This window comes from Dendropsophus ebraccatus, chromosome 9, assembly GCF_027789765.1.
Source record: "Dendropsophus ebraccatus isolate aDenEbr1 chromosome 9, aDenEbr1.pat, whole genome shotgun sequence".
NCBI classification, from domain to species: Eukaryota; Metazoa; Chordata; class Amphibia; order Anura; family Hylidae; genus Dendropsophus; species Dendropsophus ebraccatus.
The window spans coordinates 24694086-24710450 of record NC_091462.1 but is presented as its reverse complement, the minus strand read 5'-3'; the positions used below and the strand labels follow the sequence as shown (position 1 = coordinate 24710450).

General features: G+C 44.4%; 1 protein-coding gene across 7 annotated transcripts in view; it reads left to right on the top strand.

The window, feature by feature from the left end:
* The window catches only part of CCDC148 (coiled-coil domain containing 148), a 179904-nt gene that overhangs the window by 80769 nt on the left and 82770 nt on the right, over positions 1–16365 (top strand). For all 7 annotated transcript variants that reach the window (XM_069985104.1, XM_069985103.1, XM_069985102.1 and 4 more), the window contains 2 exons: positions 1412–1507; positions 1589–1767. In XM_069985104.1, coding sequence (XP_069841205.1) covers positions 1412–1507; positions 1589–1767 — 275 coding nt within the window. The remainder of the gene's footprint in view (positions 1–1411; positions 1508–1588; positions 1768–16365) is intronic.

Genomic DNA, 16365 nt, shown 5'->3' with positions numbered 1-16365 from the left:
CCTGGCTTTTAAACAGACGCCACTGCAAATCAGGCTCCTAGCAAGAGGTAGTAGTCACCTGATCCTCTTCTCAGGAGGGAAGGTTGCAGTTAGTAAGGGGGAGACAAAAAGGACCGGAGCTGGCTCACTTTAGGTGACTTCTGGTAGAAGACACTTTATTGACATTTGCAAAATGACGCAACTAAGATAAAAACATTATAGGACTTGCATATTTGACACATATTAATACTTTGAAAGACATAATGTTCGGTAACCAGATAACCCCTTTAAGCTTCTCTGTGATTATTTCCAGCCATCTTGTTGCTCTTCTTTTTTAGCAATCCAACCACATTCGGATAGAAGCATGTCATAAGTTTTAATCAGTTGGGGTCTGGGAGTTCATATTAATGGACATCAACCCTACCCCTGAGCACCACCCCACCAAGACTGGTGTGCAACACCAATATTATAATCAGTCAATCAATTAAAATGACATCAGCAGGGGTATGACTCGCAGCACCACCACAAATCTGCTGCTTGAAGGAGTTGAATCACAATGACCTATTTACTTGAATGGGACAAAGCCTCTGCATCCTCTACCACTAAGAGTATGAGGATCCAGGTATGAGCAATGGTAAAGAACGAAGAGGCTGCTGGGCTCCTGTGGACTTCACGGCCCCTTTAAACAGCACAACAGTGGGGGTGCCAGGAGTCAGACTGCCACTGATCTAATATTCATGGTGCGTCCCAAGGCTAGGCTATTAGTTTTATAAAGTTGGATAGCCTCTTCAAGGGACTTTATTTAATAGAATACTTCCAAGAGAATACAACACATAAAATAGTATCAGATGTTCTTTAAAATAAAATTCCATCTTCAAACAAAAAGAAGCAGGTGTTTACTATGAGAGAATATAAGATGTTATAAATTAAGTTCATATAAGTTCATATAAAATTAAAGCTTAGCAGGTGAAATCCTTCCATGTTTTTACTGTGAGCTCCTTTAGTAACTCTAAAAATCCTGCTCGATCTCTGGAGAAACTTGACAGTACAAAATGCGGTGTTGTATCTCAGCAAATAAATGGCTCTGATCATAGTGCTGAGTCTCTGCATGCGTACGCTGATATACTGGCTTATAATGAACAAATTCAATTGTTGGAATAAACCTAAATTATATTGCCCTATATATTATATTGCAGAAAATATAAACTCTATTTGCTATCTGTCGAGAACTGAATAAATATGGCTGCTCTCTCGCCCTTCGCATGTATAGTGCTTTATGTCAGGAGTAGTAATAACGGTGGTATTTGACCACTGACACCTGAGCATGATGGTTACCATATTTTCCATGTATTTTACTTTTCTATAATTATTATTGATTACATAGTTCCAAATGTCATTGGTTCCTTCTATGAAATACAATGTATATTCTCAGGTCGAATCTGTTAAGTGTCAACAGGAAGCATTAATTGAGAGACTTGTTAAAGAGCGGCGGGCCATAGAGAGTGAACTTTTGGAGTTTGACATTCAGGTAAGTAATTGGTCATTGTTGGCTAAAATAATTATGGGTCGAGAAAATAATAGTTTCAGCTGCAGAACGATTTTCCTACAGGATTGTCTTGATTCTGAAGAAATAACATGTCAGTTCGGTGAAGTGCCTGCAGTTCTCATGGAGCTATATTGTCCATATCCTGAGCTGAAAACTTCAATTTTAGCCGAATACCAGCAGCTTGTTTCCTTATACCAGTCCAAGATGGAGGAACTTAATCGGGAATACAAAGATATAGACAGGTGAGATATAGTAGCCAATGGCATCTTACAACAGTTGTCCCTAAATGTCTCTTCATCTTTTACCTCTGGCCCTGCAGGTTTGTCATATTAAAGCTACATGTGATGCTTTTAAAGCGAATGTGTCATTAGGTGTGACGAAAGGGCGTCCCCTTTTGCGTCAATTTTTCATTGCCCCGTTAGCCAGAATCCTGTTCAACACTGATGAGGGGCAATACCCCGAAACAGCTGTCTGTGGCTGGACGCCTGGCTTTGGTATGTCTCTTGTTATGTTGCAATACTCACAACTGAGTTAGACCTTGACGCAAAAGGGGCCACCCTGTTATTTCCCTATTTGTGCCCCAATACTCTCAACCAAGTGGGACTTAAGGGGCTACATATCGGGGGTGGGGTGATCTCCCCACTGGGAGACACCCCTTAGCAACAGGTTTTCCTTCCTTGGAGGGATATCTGCCTATTTCTGTTTTTTAATACTCGCAACTGAGGCTCTACGGACCCCTTTTTTGCATATTTAAGTATATAGGGGGCAATATATCAATGGAGACTCTTGAGTGAGTACTTCATTGGATTTTTTTCACTGATCTCCCTGAGATCAGTGATTGCTGTGTTTTGTTGATATGGTTACTCCCTAGTAGATATGGTTGTCCACCAGTAAGTACAGCTGCCCCTTGTAGGTATAGCATTACCCCAGTAGGTATAGTCTTCCACCCAGTAGGTACAGCTGCGTCTAGAAGGTATATACAGTAGTTTCCCCAGTAGATATAGTTGCCCCCTAGTAGGTAGAGCTGCCCCTATTAGGCATAGAGTTGGCCCAAGTAGTTATAATCAGTCCCCAGTAGTTAGAGCTACCCCAACTACTTATAGATTTGTCCCTAGTACAATAGTGTTATTCGTAGTGAATTTAGTTGCCCTCCTCCTAGTAGTTACAGCTTCATCTAGTAGGCATAGAGTTGCCCCCCGTAGGCTTAGTTACCCCCTTGTAATTACAGTGGCCTCCTAGTAGATTTTGAATTCCTCTGGCAGGTATTGTCACCCTCTAATAGTTATATTAGGTAGATACCTAGTTAGTATAGCCTCCCCCCCTTCCCCAGAAGGTATAGAGTAGTTCTTAGTAGGTAGAGTTGGCTCCCAGTAAGTAGAACTGCCCCTAATATGTATACATTTGCACCTAGTAGGTATAATTCCCCCAGGTATAGAGTTGTTCTTAGTAGATATAGTTACCCCCCAGTTGGTAGTTGCCCCTTTATCAAAAATAAATAGTCCTGTTTCTCTGCCAAATAACAACAAAGCTAAAGAACTTGCTAGAGTAAAACCACATTTGGGAAAGAAGGTGAATGGTTATATTTTCCTTCTATATTGCATCCCTAATAATTACATATCAAAAAAGGTTAAAAGCCATTCAGCTAGGAGTAAGATGTTGACTTTTAAACATCTTCTATGTACTTTTTCTGAACGTGTCCTGGAGTCTCGGAATAATATTATTTTTAGAACGGTATTTTACTTGCTAATACATACTTAAAATGGCAAAGCGTCCCTCGCTATGGAAACGCTTGGATACATAAAAATACAATATTTACATTTTCAGTGCGATTTCTGGAACTTATCTACCTCGCCACCTACCACATCGAGAGAGACGGACAGTTCTGGTTTATGGTTGAATTCCTTTGAGCAAAGAGGAATTAGCAATGTCTGCGAATAGCAAGCCATTATTTTTATTTGTTCTCCCCCTATAGTACTACGATATCTTGCATTACTTTGCCGAAATAATATTTAATTTCCCAGTACAGTAGCTGCAAAAGGATTATCCAGAATTGTATTCGAGTAATCCATGAGCATCCCAAACCAAGAAAAAAAAAAACATGTTTCCATTTCACTTACTCTGAATTAGAGCATTACAGCTAATACCAGAGCATTATAGGAAATGAGAATTTAACATCAGAAATTCAATTACCAGTTCTGCATCGGTTAAGGAAGAAAAAGCCTTATTATCTTTTTTTATAATCATCATTGAAAGGAAGTCAAAGAATAGGCCATATATCACTAGGTTATTAAAGCGCCACTAAGCGTCAATTGGAGAGCACAGTATATAGTGGAGCTGGCCAGGAGCTGGATTTATGCAGCCATTTTGCCACTTACTCTGCAGTGTAACTTCATAAAAAGTTAGGACTCCTGAAGATGTCTGTATAGGTTTTTTTCGGTAAGTACAGATGAGTGCACTTGGGCATACTCGAGTCTCATCATTTCAATACCGGTGGCCCTATACAGTTAGGGAAACTATGGGTATGGCTGTATCTATGTTTTTCATGACTCCTGAGGACCGCAAGGTATCCAACTTGTAACTCAAAAGCCACATGTGGCTTTCAAGCCTGTGGCGTGTGGTTTGCAGCCATCTGGTAGACCATAGGGATTGCTGTGGTTAACCAGGTAGTGTTCACAAATACAGCTCTCTCACGGCCGCGGCGGTGTCCCGTGCTCCGGGCCGCCGCCGCGACCTCTCCATGCAGCTGCCGGGGTCCATGTGCAGGGACCCGGCGCTGCTACTAGTTCGGCCCCGGGGGGCGCCTTACCTCGCCCCGCTCCTGTCGGCGCGCGTGTCCCCGCCTCCTAGGGCGCGCGCGCGCCGGCTGTCTCAGATTTAAAGGGGCAGTGCGCTCCTAATTGGCTTGAATGTCAATCACTCCCCTATAAGTTCCAGCCCTGCCCCCTTCCAGGTGTTGGAGCCTCTACATGCTTCCCATAGCGTTTGGCCCAGCTCCCTGTTGTTCCTGATTCCTGTCCGCTACCTGGTCCCTAGTCCTTGTTCCTGTTTCCTGTCCGCTACCTGGTCCCCAGTTCTTGTTCCTGGTTCCTGCTCCTCTGTCACACTACCTCTCCTGTGTTCAGCCTGTCACCTGCAGCTATGCCTACAGACCTCTGCCAGCACCATCTCCTGCCTACTGCTCCTGCCTCGCCTCGCCTGCTGTCACTAGCAACCAAACCAGGGGTAGCGACCTGGGGGTCGCCTGCCGCAGCAAGCCCATCCCGCCTTGCGGCGGGCTCTGGTGAAAACCAGCGGCCCCTTAGACTCCGCTCCCTGGTGAGGTTAGTGCTATCGCTGGTGACGATCCAGTGGATCCACTACTCCAGGCGTTACAGTAGGCTCCAACCATGGATCCCGGCGAGGTGCCTGATATCCGTGACGTAGCCCGAGTGGTTGCCCAACAGGCGCAACAAATCCAGCAACAGTCACAGCAGATCCAGCAACTCACTGCCACCTTACAGCAGCATACTACAGCCCAGCGCACACCACCTCCTGCTGCTTCTTTAACACTTCGACTGGCTCTCCCAAGCAAATACGCTGGTGACTCCAAGTTGTGCAGAGGATTTCTGACTCAATGCACCATGCATATTGAACTCTTAAGTAGTCAGTTTTCCACCGAGCGCTCTAAAGTGGCTTTCATCATCAGCCTATTGGAGGGTAGAGCTCTGGCTTGGGCCACGCCGCTGTGGGACCGAGATGACCCTGCTGCTGCCAATCTTCGAACCTTCCTGGCCGAGTTTCGCTCCGTCTTTGAGGAACCTGCCCGTGCCTCTTCAGCTGAGACTGCTCTCCTCAACCTCTCTCAAGGGAGCTCTGTTGGTTACTACGCCATCCAGTTCTGCACCCTGGCGGCAGAATTAGACTGGAATGAGGCCGCTTTAATAGCCACCTTTAAGAAGGGCCTGTCCAGTCGGGTGAGAAACGTGCTTTCCGCCCGAGACCTACCTACCTCCCTGAACGAACTCATCCTACTGGCCACCAGGGTCGATACTCGTTTTTCTGAGAGAGAGGAGGAGGTCTGGCATGAACGGCGACTAAGCCTGTCCCGTCGCCATCACCAGCTGGCGCCGGTCTTACAGAATCCTGACGTTCCGGTGTCCCAGTCGACTCCTGAGATTCCTATGCAGGTGGAACGGGCTCACCTGTCGCCTGATGAAAGAATTCGTCGTCTGGAGCTGATTCTCTGCCTCTACTGCGGTGGTTCGGATCACTTTCGGCTGAGATGTCCCCAACGTCCTCAAGCGTCCGGGAAACGCCAGCACCTAGGTCCGGTGGGAGAGGTCTCCCTAAGTGTGAATGCCACCTCTCCAAGGTTGTCTGTGCCAGTCTCCATCCAGACACCCTCAGGACAAACTCACCAGACTACTGCCTTTCTCGATTCTGGGTCAGCAGGCAGTTTTATTGCAGCTACATTGGTCCAAAGATGGCGGCTACCCGTGACCCAACTAGCCAGACCCCTGACTATCTCCTCGGTCACGGGCGAGATTCTTACCGACCATGTGCACTACCAGACCACACCTCTAGTCCTCCAGGTGGGCACTTCACATCAGGAAAAGATCTCCTTCTACGTCCTGCCCCATTCTTCTTCCACCATCCTCCTGATACTCCCTTGGCTGCGATTACATGCCCCTAAGTTGGACTGGAGAACCGGGAAGATTCTTAATTGGGGTCAGGACTGTTCCAACCAGTGTCTGAGGTCACCTCAGCCCAAGTACTCTATGTTGTCAACCGACCCCGCCAAGCCTCTATGCAGCGTACCGGTGGAATACCAAGACTTGCCTGATGCCTTCTCTGCCACGGAGGCGGACTCTTTACCACCTCATCGGGCGTACGATTGTCCCATAGACCTCCTTCCTGGAACTTCTCCTCCACAAGGTCGGGTGTACCCTCTCTCAGTACCCGAGACTGAGGCCATGTCCTCTTACATCCGGGAGAACTTACAAAAGGGTTTCATCCGCAAATCCACATCCCCTCGCCACATAGGGATGGACTTCATCACTGATTTGCCTCCATCTGCAGGCAAGAAAGAGGGGGAGGCCAAAGGGGGGGGGTACTGTCACAGCCGCGGCGGCATCCGCCGCTCCGGGCCGCCGCCGCGACCTCTCCATGCAGCTGCCGGGGTACATGTGCAGGGACCCCGCGCTGCTACTAGTTCGGCCCCGGGGGGGCGCCTTACCTTGCCCTGCTCCTGTCACCCGCTGTGTCGGCCGGCGCACGTGTCCCCGCCTCCTAGGGCGTGCGCGCGCGCGCCGGCTGTCTCAGGTTTAAAGGGGCAGTGCGCTTCTAATTGGCTTGAATGTCAATCACTCCCCTATAAGTTCCAGCCCTGCCCCCTTCCAGGTGTTGGAGCCTCTACATGCTTCCCATAGCGTTTGGCCCAGCTCCCTGTTGTTCCTGATTCCTGTCCGCTACCTGGTCCCTAATCCTTGTTCCTTTTTCCTGTCCGCTACCTGGTCCCCAGTTCTTGTTCCTGGTTCCTGTCCGCTACCTGGTCCCTAGCCTCGTTCCTGGTTCCTGCTCCTCTGTCACACTACCGCTCCTGTGTTCAGCCTGTCACCTGCGGCTACGCCTACAGACCTCTGCCAGCACCATCTCCTGCCTACTGCTTCTGCCTCGCCTCGCCTCGCCTGCTGTCACTAGCAACCAAACCAGGGGTAGCGACCTGGGGGTCGCCTGCCGCAGCAAGCCCATCCCGCCTTGCGGCGGGCTCTGGTGAATACCAGCGGCCCCTTAGACTCTGCTCCCTGGTGAGGTTAGTGCTATCGCTGGTGACAGTCCAGTGGATCCACTACTCCAGGCGTTACAAGCTCATTTGAAAGGAGGAGGAGCCACCATAGCTAATATTGTTGCAGCTGCCGCCCTTGTGATGTCAACATTATTTTCCATACTTTCCATTTTCCATAAGAAAGGAAATACTAAAACGGCAGACTGGAAGGGCCAGAGGGGCTTTTTCTGCCGAAAATAATAAAGTTACCGAACAATGCTCGGTATGGTCCCTAACCCCCTGCTCTCTGAGTGACGCTCCAGATGTCTCCTAGATTCACTGCTAGATTATTATTTTGAACCCTTCCCAATTGTTCCCTGAGCGTGAGTGGAGCTTGCAGGAGTCCCGCTCATCTCTACCTATAAAGCTTCTGCAGTTCTGAGTAGAATGTGGCCCATGACCATCTCTGCAAAGTGAATAAGACTCTCACAGTGAGAAAGATTAGCGACCGCAGCTTCATGCTCATATAACAGCGACCTGAAAACAAGGGACCAGTTTAAGGCGGCCCCATCCTACTGTGTATGCCAAAGTTGTTAGAGAAATAATCAAATTGTGCTGACATGACTGTGACTGAGTAGTAGGTGTCCGCAGCATACCATCTGTACCTCCCTCGGGCATATTATACCAGCCGTTGACTGATGAGTTCCGCACACTTCCGTGCCCAACCATCCTTGGTAAAAATAATCCGCTCATTCCTCTCGCCTTCATTGTACATATGAATTGTATCCTATACTTAGCCAGGGAAGGCATGAACTGTCAGATTGGAAGATATTTGCAGTTGATTACAATTGCAATATTGCTGTTCAGCTGAAATAAAGCTGCCAGTACATATGGCTTGGCTACCACCTTGTGCCAGTTTCTTTGCGATGTGCCAAGCTCCTTATGCCAGTGTATGAATACTAACAAGAGCTGCAGACTGACTTCTCTTGATCTGAATATCCGCCTGCTAGTGAGGCCGGCATCTGGTGGGATCCGAACAGATGCCAGGAATTATGGAATCTAATCTGATCTAGGGGCAGATCAGATTTAAAGAAGAACTCTGTTTTTTTTTAGCACTTGTATAGTGGAGCATGGACTTTTATCAAATAATAAAGTAGTGGCTTTTGTGTCTACCACCATGATTCCACTTTTGCCTCTGATGTTGCTCTCCTACTTTAGTCGGCATTTCGCAAGATGCTTCACGTTCTACAGAGATGGAGGAGACAAAGTCTTAACATCGCATTTGCTTCTAAGCATAGCGGAGCAGCATTGGATCGACCACATAGATCTTCTGTTCCCTAACTTACACTGTAGAGTATCATATGAGATGCAGCTTCAGCCTTCCTCATTATGTTTGGTTTCTCCCTGTCAGCTTTTACAAGTAGAAGAGTTCAAGATGAATATCAAATTCCTCCTGTGAATGACCTGTGGTCAGGATCTCCCAAAAATTACTATAAATATATCTAAATTATATAAATATATATAAATATATATAAATATATATAAATTGAATAGCATTGAGTACCCTGATCACACAACTTTTTACAGTTTCTTGATACTCCCTCCCGTTCTTGAGACATATGCGTTTATAATTTGTCTAACAATTTAGTGAACAGTTAAATAGATGTGACTGGTGATTGGCCCGATTATACAGTCAAGGAGTGTTTACACGCCCCTAAGAGTATGTTCACCCTGAGTAAATGCGGCAGAACTCTCTGCTGCGGTCCATGTCCCGTTCCCAGCTCCTCGTGATTCCTGCCCATGATTCCTGTTATCTGTGGGTCCTACCTGTGACTACTATCCCGGGTCCATCTGTGAGTCCTGGTGTGTCCCAGCTTAGGCTAGGTTCACACTGCGTTTTTGAAATCTGTTTTTTTCATCAGTTTTTTGAAAAAAAAAACGGATGAAAAACGGTTTGCAAAAACGGATGCATTTGTGTGCATCCGTTTTGATCCGTTTTTCCATTGACTTCCATTATAAAAAAAAACAAATCAAAATGGATCATTTTTTTTTGACGGACACAAAAATGTTGCTGACACAATATTTTTTTTGCCCGTTAAAAAAAACGGATCCGTTAAACGTATGCTAAAAACGCAGTGTGAACCCAGCCTTACTTGCTTACATGTCTTCAGCTGCACATCGCCCGCCGCCGCTAGCAATCCAAACCAGGGGTAGCGACCTGAGGGTCGCCTGCCGCAGCAAGTCCACCCCGCCTTGCGGTGGGCACTGGTCAAGACCAGCGGCCTCCTTAGACTCTGGTGCGGCTTACATCACCGTTATTGTGGTACAGTGGATCCACAACTCCAGTCGTTACAAAAACATATAATTTTCTAGTGGTCTGGGTGATGGACACATTGTTTATTTATTTCCCGAATACAACAAATTTCTAAATAGTCTTCATTAATTTTCAACCAAAAATTTTGATAGGTCTATCTGACTGACTTTCTGTTTTTTTTTTTGTTTTTTTTTTAAATTGCAGCTCCAAGGGGCATCACAAAGAGAACTCCACCGGCTATAGTAGAAAAACTAAGCAAACTTTTAACAAAAATCCTATGGAGAAAATGTTTTTGCACCATAATATGTACAAAACAAGAATTAGAACAATGCTTTTAAAGGTGTCAATTGCCTTTAAAGGGTTATGACTTTATAATCAGTGGGTGCCTGACCTTTGGGTCTGGGACTAACCTCTGCTGCACTATTTTATTTAAGTCACTGGGTGGGCTGCAGAGAATTGGTGATATGCCGTTATGAGATAGTAATACCTCTTTAAAATTTCCAATGGACCCTTAAAGGGGTTCCTATCTAAACAAAGTTTACCCTATCTGATTGGTGGGGGATCATGTGAACTGCTACTCCATTCATTCTTTATGGAACCTGCTGGGTTGGGATCACAGGAAGGGGGCGGGGATTAGGGGTCAGACACCTTATGATCAGCTAGTTATCCCCTATTCTATTGATAGGTGATAACTTTTGTGCAGGTACAATTCCCACCCAGCTACCCCAGTGAGCGCGACCCGTTACCCATTTACTATACTAGGCGATAACTTTGTCAGGTGGGAACACCCCTTTAAGGTCCATTCACATGATGGAATTACACCTAGACCTCTTTGCAGAACCTTCATTGATAATCTACTGTAGTTTATACAATTCTAACATGGATTTGAAAATTTATGGGAAGAAGAATAAGTGATGTCGCTTATTGACAAACCACTTTGGGGTGCCAGGACTCAGATCACCCCCTTTGTAATCTGTGTTTAAGACTGCAACATTCAGACTGAAAATCCGAGTTAGAAACCCACTGGACTGCATGCACTCTACATCGTACTTGTAGTGACAGAAGTGTCAATTATTGGCTGAAGTGTGAAGAGAGAAGAGTATAAGCCGGCTGCTTACAGCCCTTCTTGTCTCTGCCGGTCAGCCATAATCTATTTCTTTATTGCATCTGATAAGACGCCTTTGTGTATGAGATTTCCTTGACACAGAAGTCATTTCTTTATACATATCTGTGGAAATCCCCTATGTAGAGTCTGGGGCTTGGCAGAGTAATTAGATGTCTTTGTGAGGAGAAGGAGCCGCCAGTGGCTCTGTGCTGGTTTCTGCACAAGTGTAGGAGGACTGAGCGTTCCTGACAGGAACAGATGTATGAACCTGCTCTGGAAGACAATGGGCTTTAGTGCAGAGTCAGACTCCTTAGCAATTTCACGTCGCTTGCGGGAAGTGAGGGGGTACAGGAGTTCTGTGGCCTACTTCACTGAAGATATTATCAAGCGCAGCTTTGTGCTCCGATTCTTTCACATTAGCCGGCGTTCACTTCAAGTGGTTGCTTCGGAACGGCCAGTTAACCTTAATTCACCAAAATGTGCTTTGAAGTTTGGGCTTAGCATAAAACCGTGATGTGTAAAGGTTTTGGCCAGCAAGTATTGTGATGGCTTTGTCTTTTTAGCCGCCCACATCTGTCTATCTGTACACGAAACTGATGGTATTAAAAGGCTTAGTGACATCACATGGTCTAGGCCAATGGGTTTTATAATATCCTTTATAGTGATTAAAGAGACAAATCCTTGCAGGTAAGGACCAAATGTCAGCCAGTGGATTATCTGATTGTTTAAAAAAAAAAATCTTTTAAGTCAACTGGTGTCAGATAGTAATACTGATTTGTAATTAACTTCTATTAAAAAAATCTCCAGTCTTCCAGTACTTATCAGCAGCTGTATGTCCTGCAGGAAGTAGTGTATTCTTTCCAGTCTGACACAGTGCTCTCTGCTGCCATCTCTGTCCATGTCAGGAACTGTCCAGAGCAGCAGCAAATCCCCATAGGAAACCTTTCCTGATCTGGACAGTTTCTGACATGGACAGAGGTGGCACCAATTTTGCCGTAGTACCCCTTGAGGCTATGTTCACACTACGTATGAGTCTGGCCGTATTTTGTACGCTGCCGTACATGTGCAGCTGAAACTATGGGCGTGGGAAAAATAGACATGCGGCCGGATGCGTACGAACCGTGAACTTTCACGTATACTTTCAAGCGAATGCATCAACCTCAAAACTATGTGCGTATATTCGCGGTTCGCACTACGGCCGGAAACATACGCAGTGTGAACATAGCCTGAAAGTTTAAGTTGCCTTGTCAACAGTTCTTGTGAAGACACACTAGGGTTATGTACAGTATGAGGCCTGTATGCCTCATCCTCCATTTTGACACTTTATAAATCAGCAGGATTTAGGGGGAAGGGCGGGGCTTCTGCTCCTAGCTCACAAATATTTCAGTCTAACATTTGCCAGTGTATTAGAAAACGTGCGCCTCTTAGTACATTTGGTTCACTTTGCTTCAGCTTAGTCTTACATAAAAGGAATGTATTGACTATTTTTTACTGAAATATTCTTTTTTATTACCCTCTAAAAAAACTTTAAAATAAAAATGTATGTGCATAATTTTGGGGCCTGTCAACAGCAAACTGAAGATGTTCCATTGACGTAAATGGTAGTGGTTTACAGGCATGCTCTGTGTCCTTTCCAGAGGTCATTTCACAGGGAAAGGAGGCTGAGCTGTTATTGCCTATTTTCTTAAATATCTACTGATGTCACCATTCCAGGTACAGATCACTTTCCAGCAGCCTCCTCCTTATCATCGCAGACAAAACAGAAAGCCTCATCTTAGTTTAGTCCTAGTGTAAACATGATCACTGCAAAATTTCAGGATTATTTTACAATACAGTTAGAGTTCCTAAATAGATTCTAAAAAAAACCACACACAACCATGTGACCATGTTCAGTGGAAGAAATCACAGGCAGAGTGGTCATGTGACTGACCATGAGAACACTAGAAATAAATAATGAATGTGTATATAGAACATACTGTACATCACCCACAAAAGTCAATGCAATGCTAGTTTATTGAAAAGTCCTGGAAAACCCTTTTAAATTAAAGGTCATTTTCTGATGACAAATTCCTTTTAAACAGGTTATCCCAAGATTAAAGGTTCTCCCACATCCACAGGATAGGGAATAACTATCAAATTGGCGGGGGTCTGACTGCTGTAACCCTCACTGATCATGAGGATGGAGGTCAATTGTCCAGTGAGTGAACAAAGCAGCAGCATGCTGAGTCATCTAGCATGCCTCTCCATACACTCAGTGGACAATGGACTTGGGATCGGTGTGAATCTGAGTGGTTGGACCCTAACCCTGCAGCTTGTCACTTACTATCATGTAAATTTCCCTCTTAGTCCTTGGACTTTGTAAACACTGGAACTCATTGTTCAGTATTGTTTGATGGAGTATACTTATAGATCATCAGAAGTGGTTACCAACATCAAAACTATCATTGGAAAAGATTGCTATGTCCACCCACTTTTCAGATCGATTGTTGCACTGGCCAAACACTACTGATTGAAGGTTGAAATAACAAGGAACATTTTGGCAGACCCACACTACCGTAACGTCTCATTCACTATGAGGATTTATGGTGAGCAGCCAGGTCTTAGTACTATACGGGATCCTGGTCTATCGAAATCTCCATTCACTTGCCTAAAGATGGTTTTGCATTAGGCCACGTTCACACTTTGTAAGACAGCGGCTGTTCTGTGACTCAGAACGGTCGTTGTCTGTAAAGTTCATAAATTCTTTGGAATTGGAATACAGGCACATTCGGGTGTTCCCGTACTCCAATTAACCATAGGAGACAATGTAAAGTATGGGCGGAGCTGCACTTTACATTTTCTGCACTGTCAATTTTGTGCAGCCTCTATTTAATGTCAGTGTTTTGTGCGGCCGCAAGGAATCCCGGGCGAAGTGTATACAGTGTGTATACACTCGTACTGGAATTCCATAGTAATTAAAGTGATTGGCTGCTGTCATTAAATAACGGCCATTGTTTAATGATCATATACTTTGTGTGAACATGGCCTTAACCTGCATTAGGCTGGGTTTAAACTACGTTTTTTCAATCCGTTTTGCAAAAGGATGAAAAAACGAATGCATTTGTCTGCACCCGTTTTGATCAGTTTCTCCATTGACTTCCACATTATAAAAAACGGATCAAAACGCATCCATTTTTTTTAACGTCCACAAAAACGTAGCTGACCTTATTTTTGTGTAAAAAATGAAATTAAAATAAAACGGATGTGTTTTGATCTTTTTTTTTATAATTGAAGTGGAAAAACAAATGCACACAAATGCATCCTTTTTTCCATCCGTTTTTTTTTTTGCAAAAATGTATGAAAAAAACGTAGCGTGAATCCAACCTTATTCAACAATGGTAACATTTGGTTTCTTCTACCTCTAACATAAAGCTGGGATATCCATTCCAATATCCGAGCCATTAACCACTAGTATTATTACTGGTGATAGTGCGAGCCAAGCTGGAGCCCATGCGGAGGTTCTCCATTATTGTGCCTGTGGATAAGGGCAGGGTTCAGCTAGATGTTGGCACTAGCCTTCTATTCTTTGAACCGTCATCAGCTCCAAAGCCAAGTTTTATCACAGTACGTTCAGTCAGGCACAAAGTATTATTCTAGCCTAGAAAATGGTACACGGCGCAGTGTTGGCAGGAGAGAAAAGGCTATAACTGAAGTATACGTTAAAATTAAATCAAGTTTGATTTATTTGATTTGGATACAGGCGGCGCCGGGGACATATGTGTAGGAGGAAGATCTAGGGAGTTGTGCTTAACATCCTGGTAAGAAGTTGACATTGTACGACTATCAGCAGATGCTGTTGTGTTGTTGAGAACTTAATTGCAATATGTTTTTCCTGTCTATCTTCAAGCTGTTTGTCACGTTCGCAATTTTACGAATTCTGTTTCCACATCGATGTGGATTTGTCGCCCACAATATTATGGTTCCCAAAAGTTACGACCATAGTTTGTTAGGACCCCGTACAGGACCTGATTCTGTTGATATGGATGTGAAAGGTGACTACTTTCTACCAGTGATCCCTGACCATGCCCATAATGACTGCATCTAAATCGACCGGCATTAGCCTATTGTCATGTTTAGGATTAGGAGACCTCTTAAAGGAGAAGTCCTGTGAAAATTTTTATTAAAGTATTGTATTGCCCCCCAAAAGTTATACAAATCACCAATATACACTTATTACGGGAAATGCTTATAAAGTGCTCTTACTACTGTATCAAGGCTTTACTTATGGGGAAACATGGTGATGTCACTTCCTTTATAACATGGTGATGTCACTTCCTGGATAACATGGTGATGTCACTTTCTGGATAACATGGTGATGTCACGACCCGACTCCCAGAGCTGTGCGGGCTGTGGAGAGGATGATGGCAGAGGGATGCTCAGTGTCCCTCCAGTGCCCTGTGTCACTCAGTGTCCCCCTGCCATCATCCTCTCCAGCAGCCACAGCCCGCACAGCTCTGGGAGTTGGGTCATGACATCACCATGTTATCCAGGAAGTGACATCACCATGTTATCCAGGAAGTGACATCACCATGTTATCCAGGAAGTGACATCACCATGTTATCCAGGAAGTGACATCACCATGTTATCCAGGAAGTGACATAACCATGTTATCCAGGAAGTGACATCACCATTTTATCCAGGAAGTGAAGCCTTGATGCAGTAGTAAGTGCAGGGAAAAAAGCACTTTATAAGCATTTCCTGTAATAAGTGTATATTGGTGATTTGTATAACTCTTGGGGGGCAATACAATAGTTTAATAAAAATTTTGTCCGGACTTCTCCATTAAAGACTGACGGGATAGGTTTGGATGAGTTAAACGGATTACCTAGAGAATTAAAGAAATAAGGAATTTAAGCGATTGAAAATCTAAAAAATACCTTCCCGAGATTCAGGTAACACTTTATAACAGGAGTGTTTTATACAGTCATCTCGGAAGACAAGGTTGTACTGTGTAGGACATGTCAGTGCCCAACTTGCCAGGGGGCGTTCTTCACAGTAGGAGCTTATCCCTTTTCACAGTAAAGAGCTTGTCTGGTATAAAATGACCATTGTAAAAACACCTTATTAAGTCATTCTGGGTTACAAGGAATTTGTCATCGCAAAATGACATATTGGTCAAAAAAGATTTCATTAGACAGATTTTCTTCTTTTTTAACGCTCTTATCTGCATAAAAATTAGCAATTTTACATTGACTGGGGCATTAAAACATTAGGCTGATACTATTTGTTTTCTTTTGCTTGTCAGCTTCGTTGTATAGATTTAGAGGATTGTACAGTTCTGATTATCATTAGAAATTTTGGAATTTAAAGTGGTTGTTCATAAAAAAAAAAAGTGTTTCAAATCAACTGGTGCCAGCATGTGGCAGATATTTGTAATTTACTTCAATGTTCTGTTCTCAGTTTGGGTGTTGAATTTGCAGCTCAGTTCCCTTAAAGGGGTAGTTCACAAAAAAAAGAATTCTTTCAAATCAACTGGTGCCAGAGATTTGTAATTTACATCTATTAAAATTTTTTCCAGTCTTCCAGTACTTTTCAGCTGCTGTATGTCCTGCAGAAAGTGGTGTATTCTTTCCAGCCTGACACAGTGCTCTCTGATGCCACCTCTGTCCATGTCAGGAACTGTCCAGAGCTGTAACAAA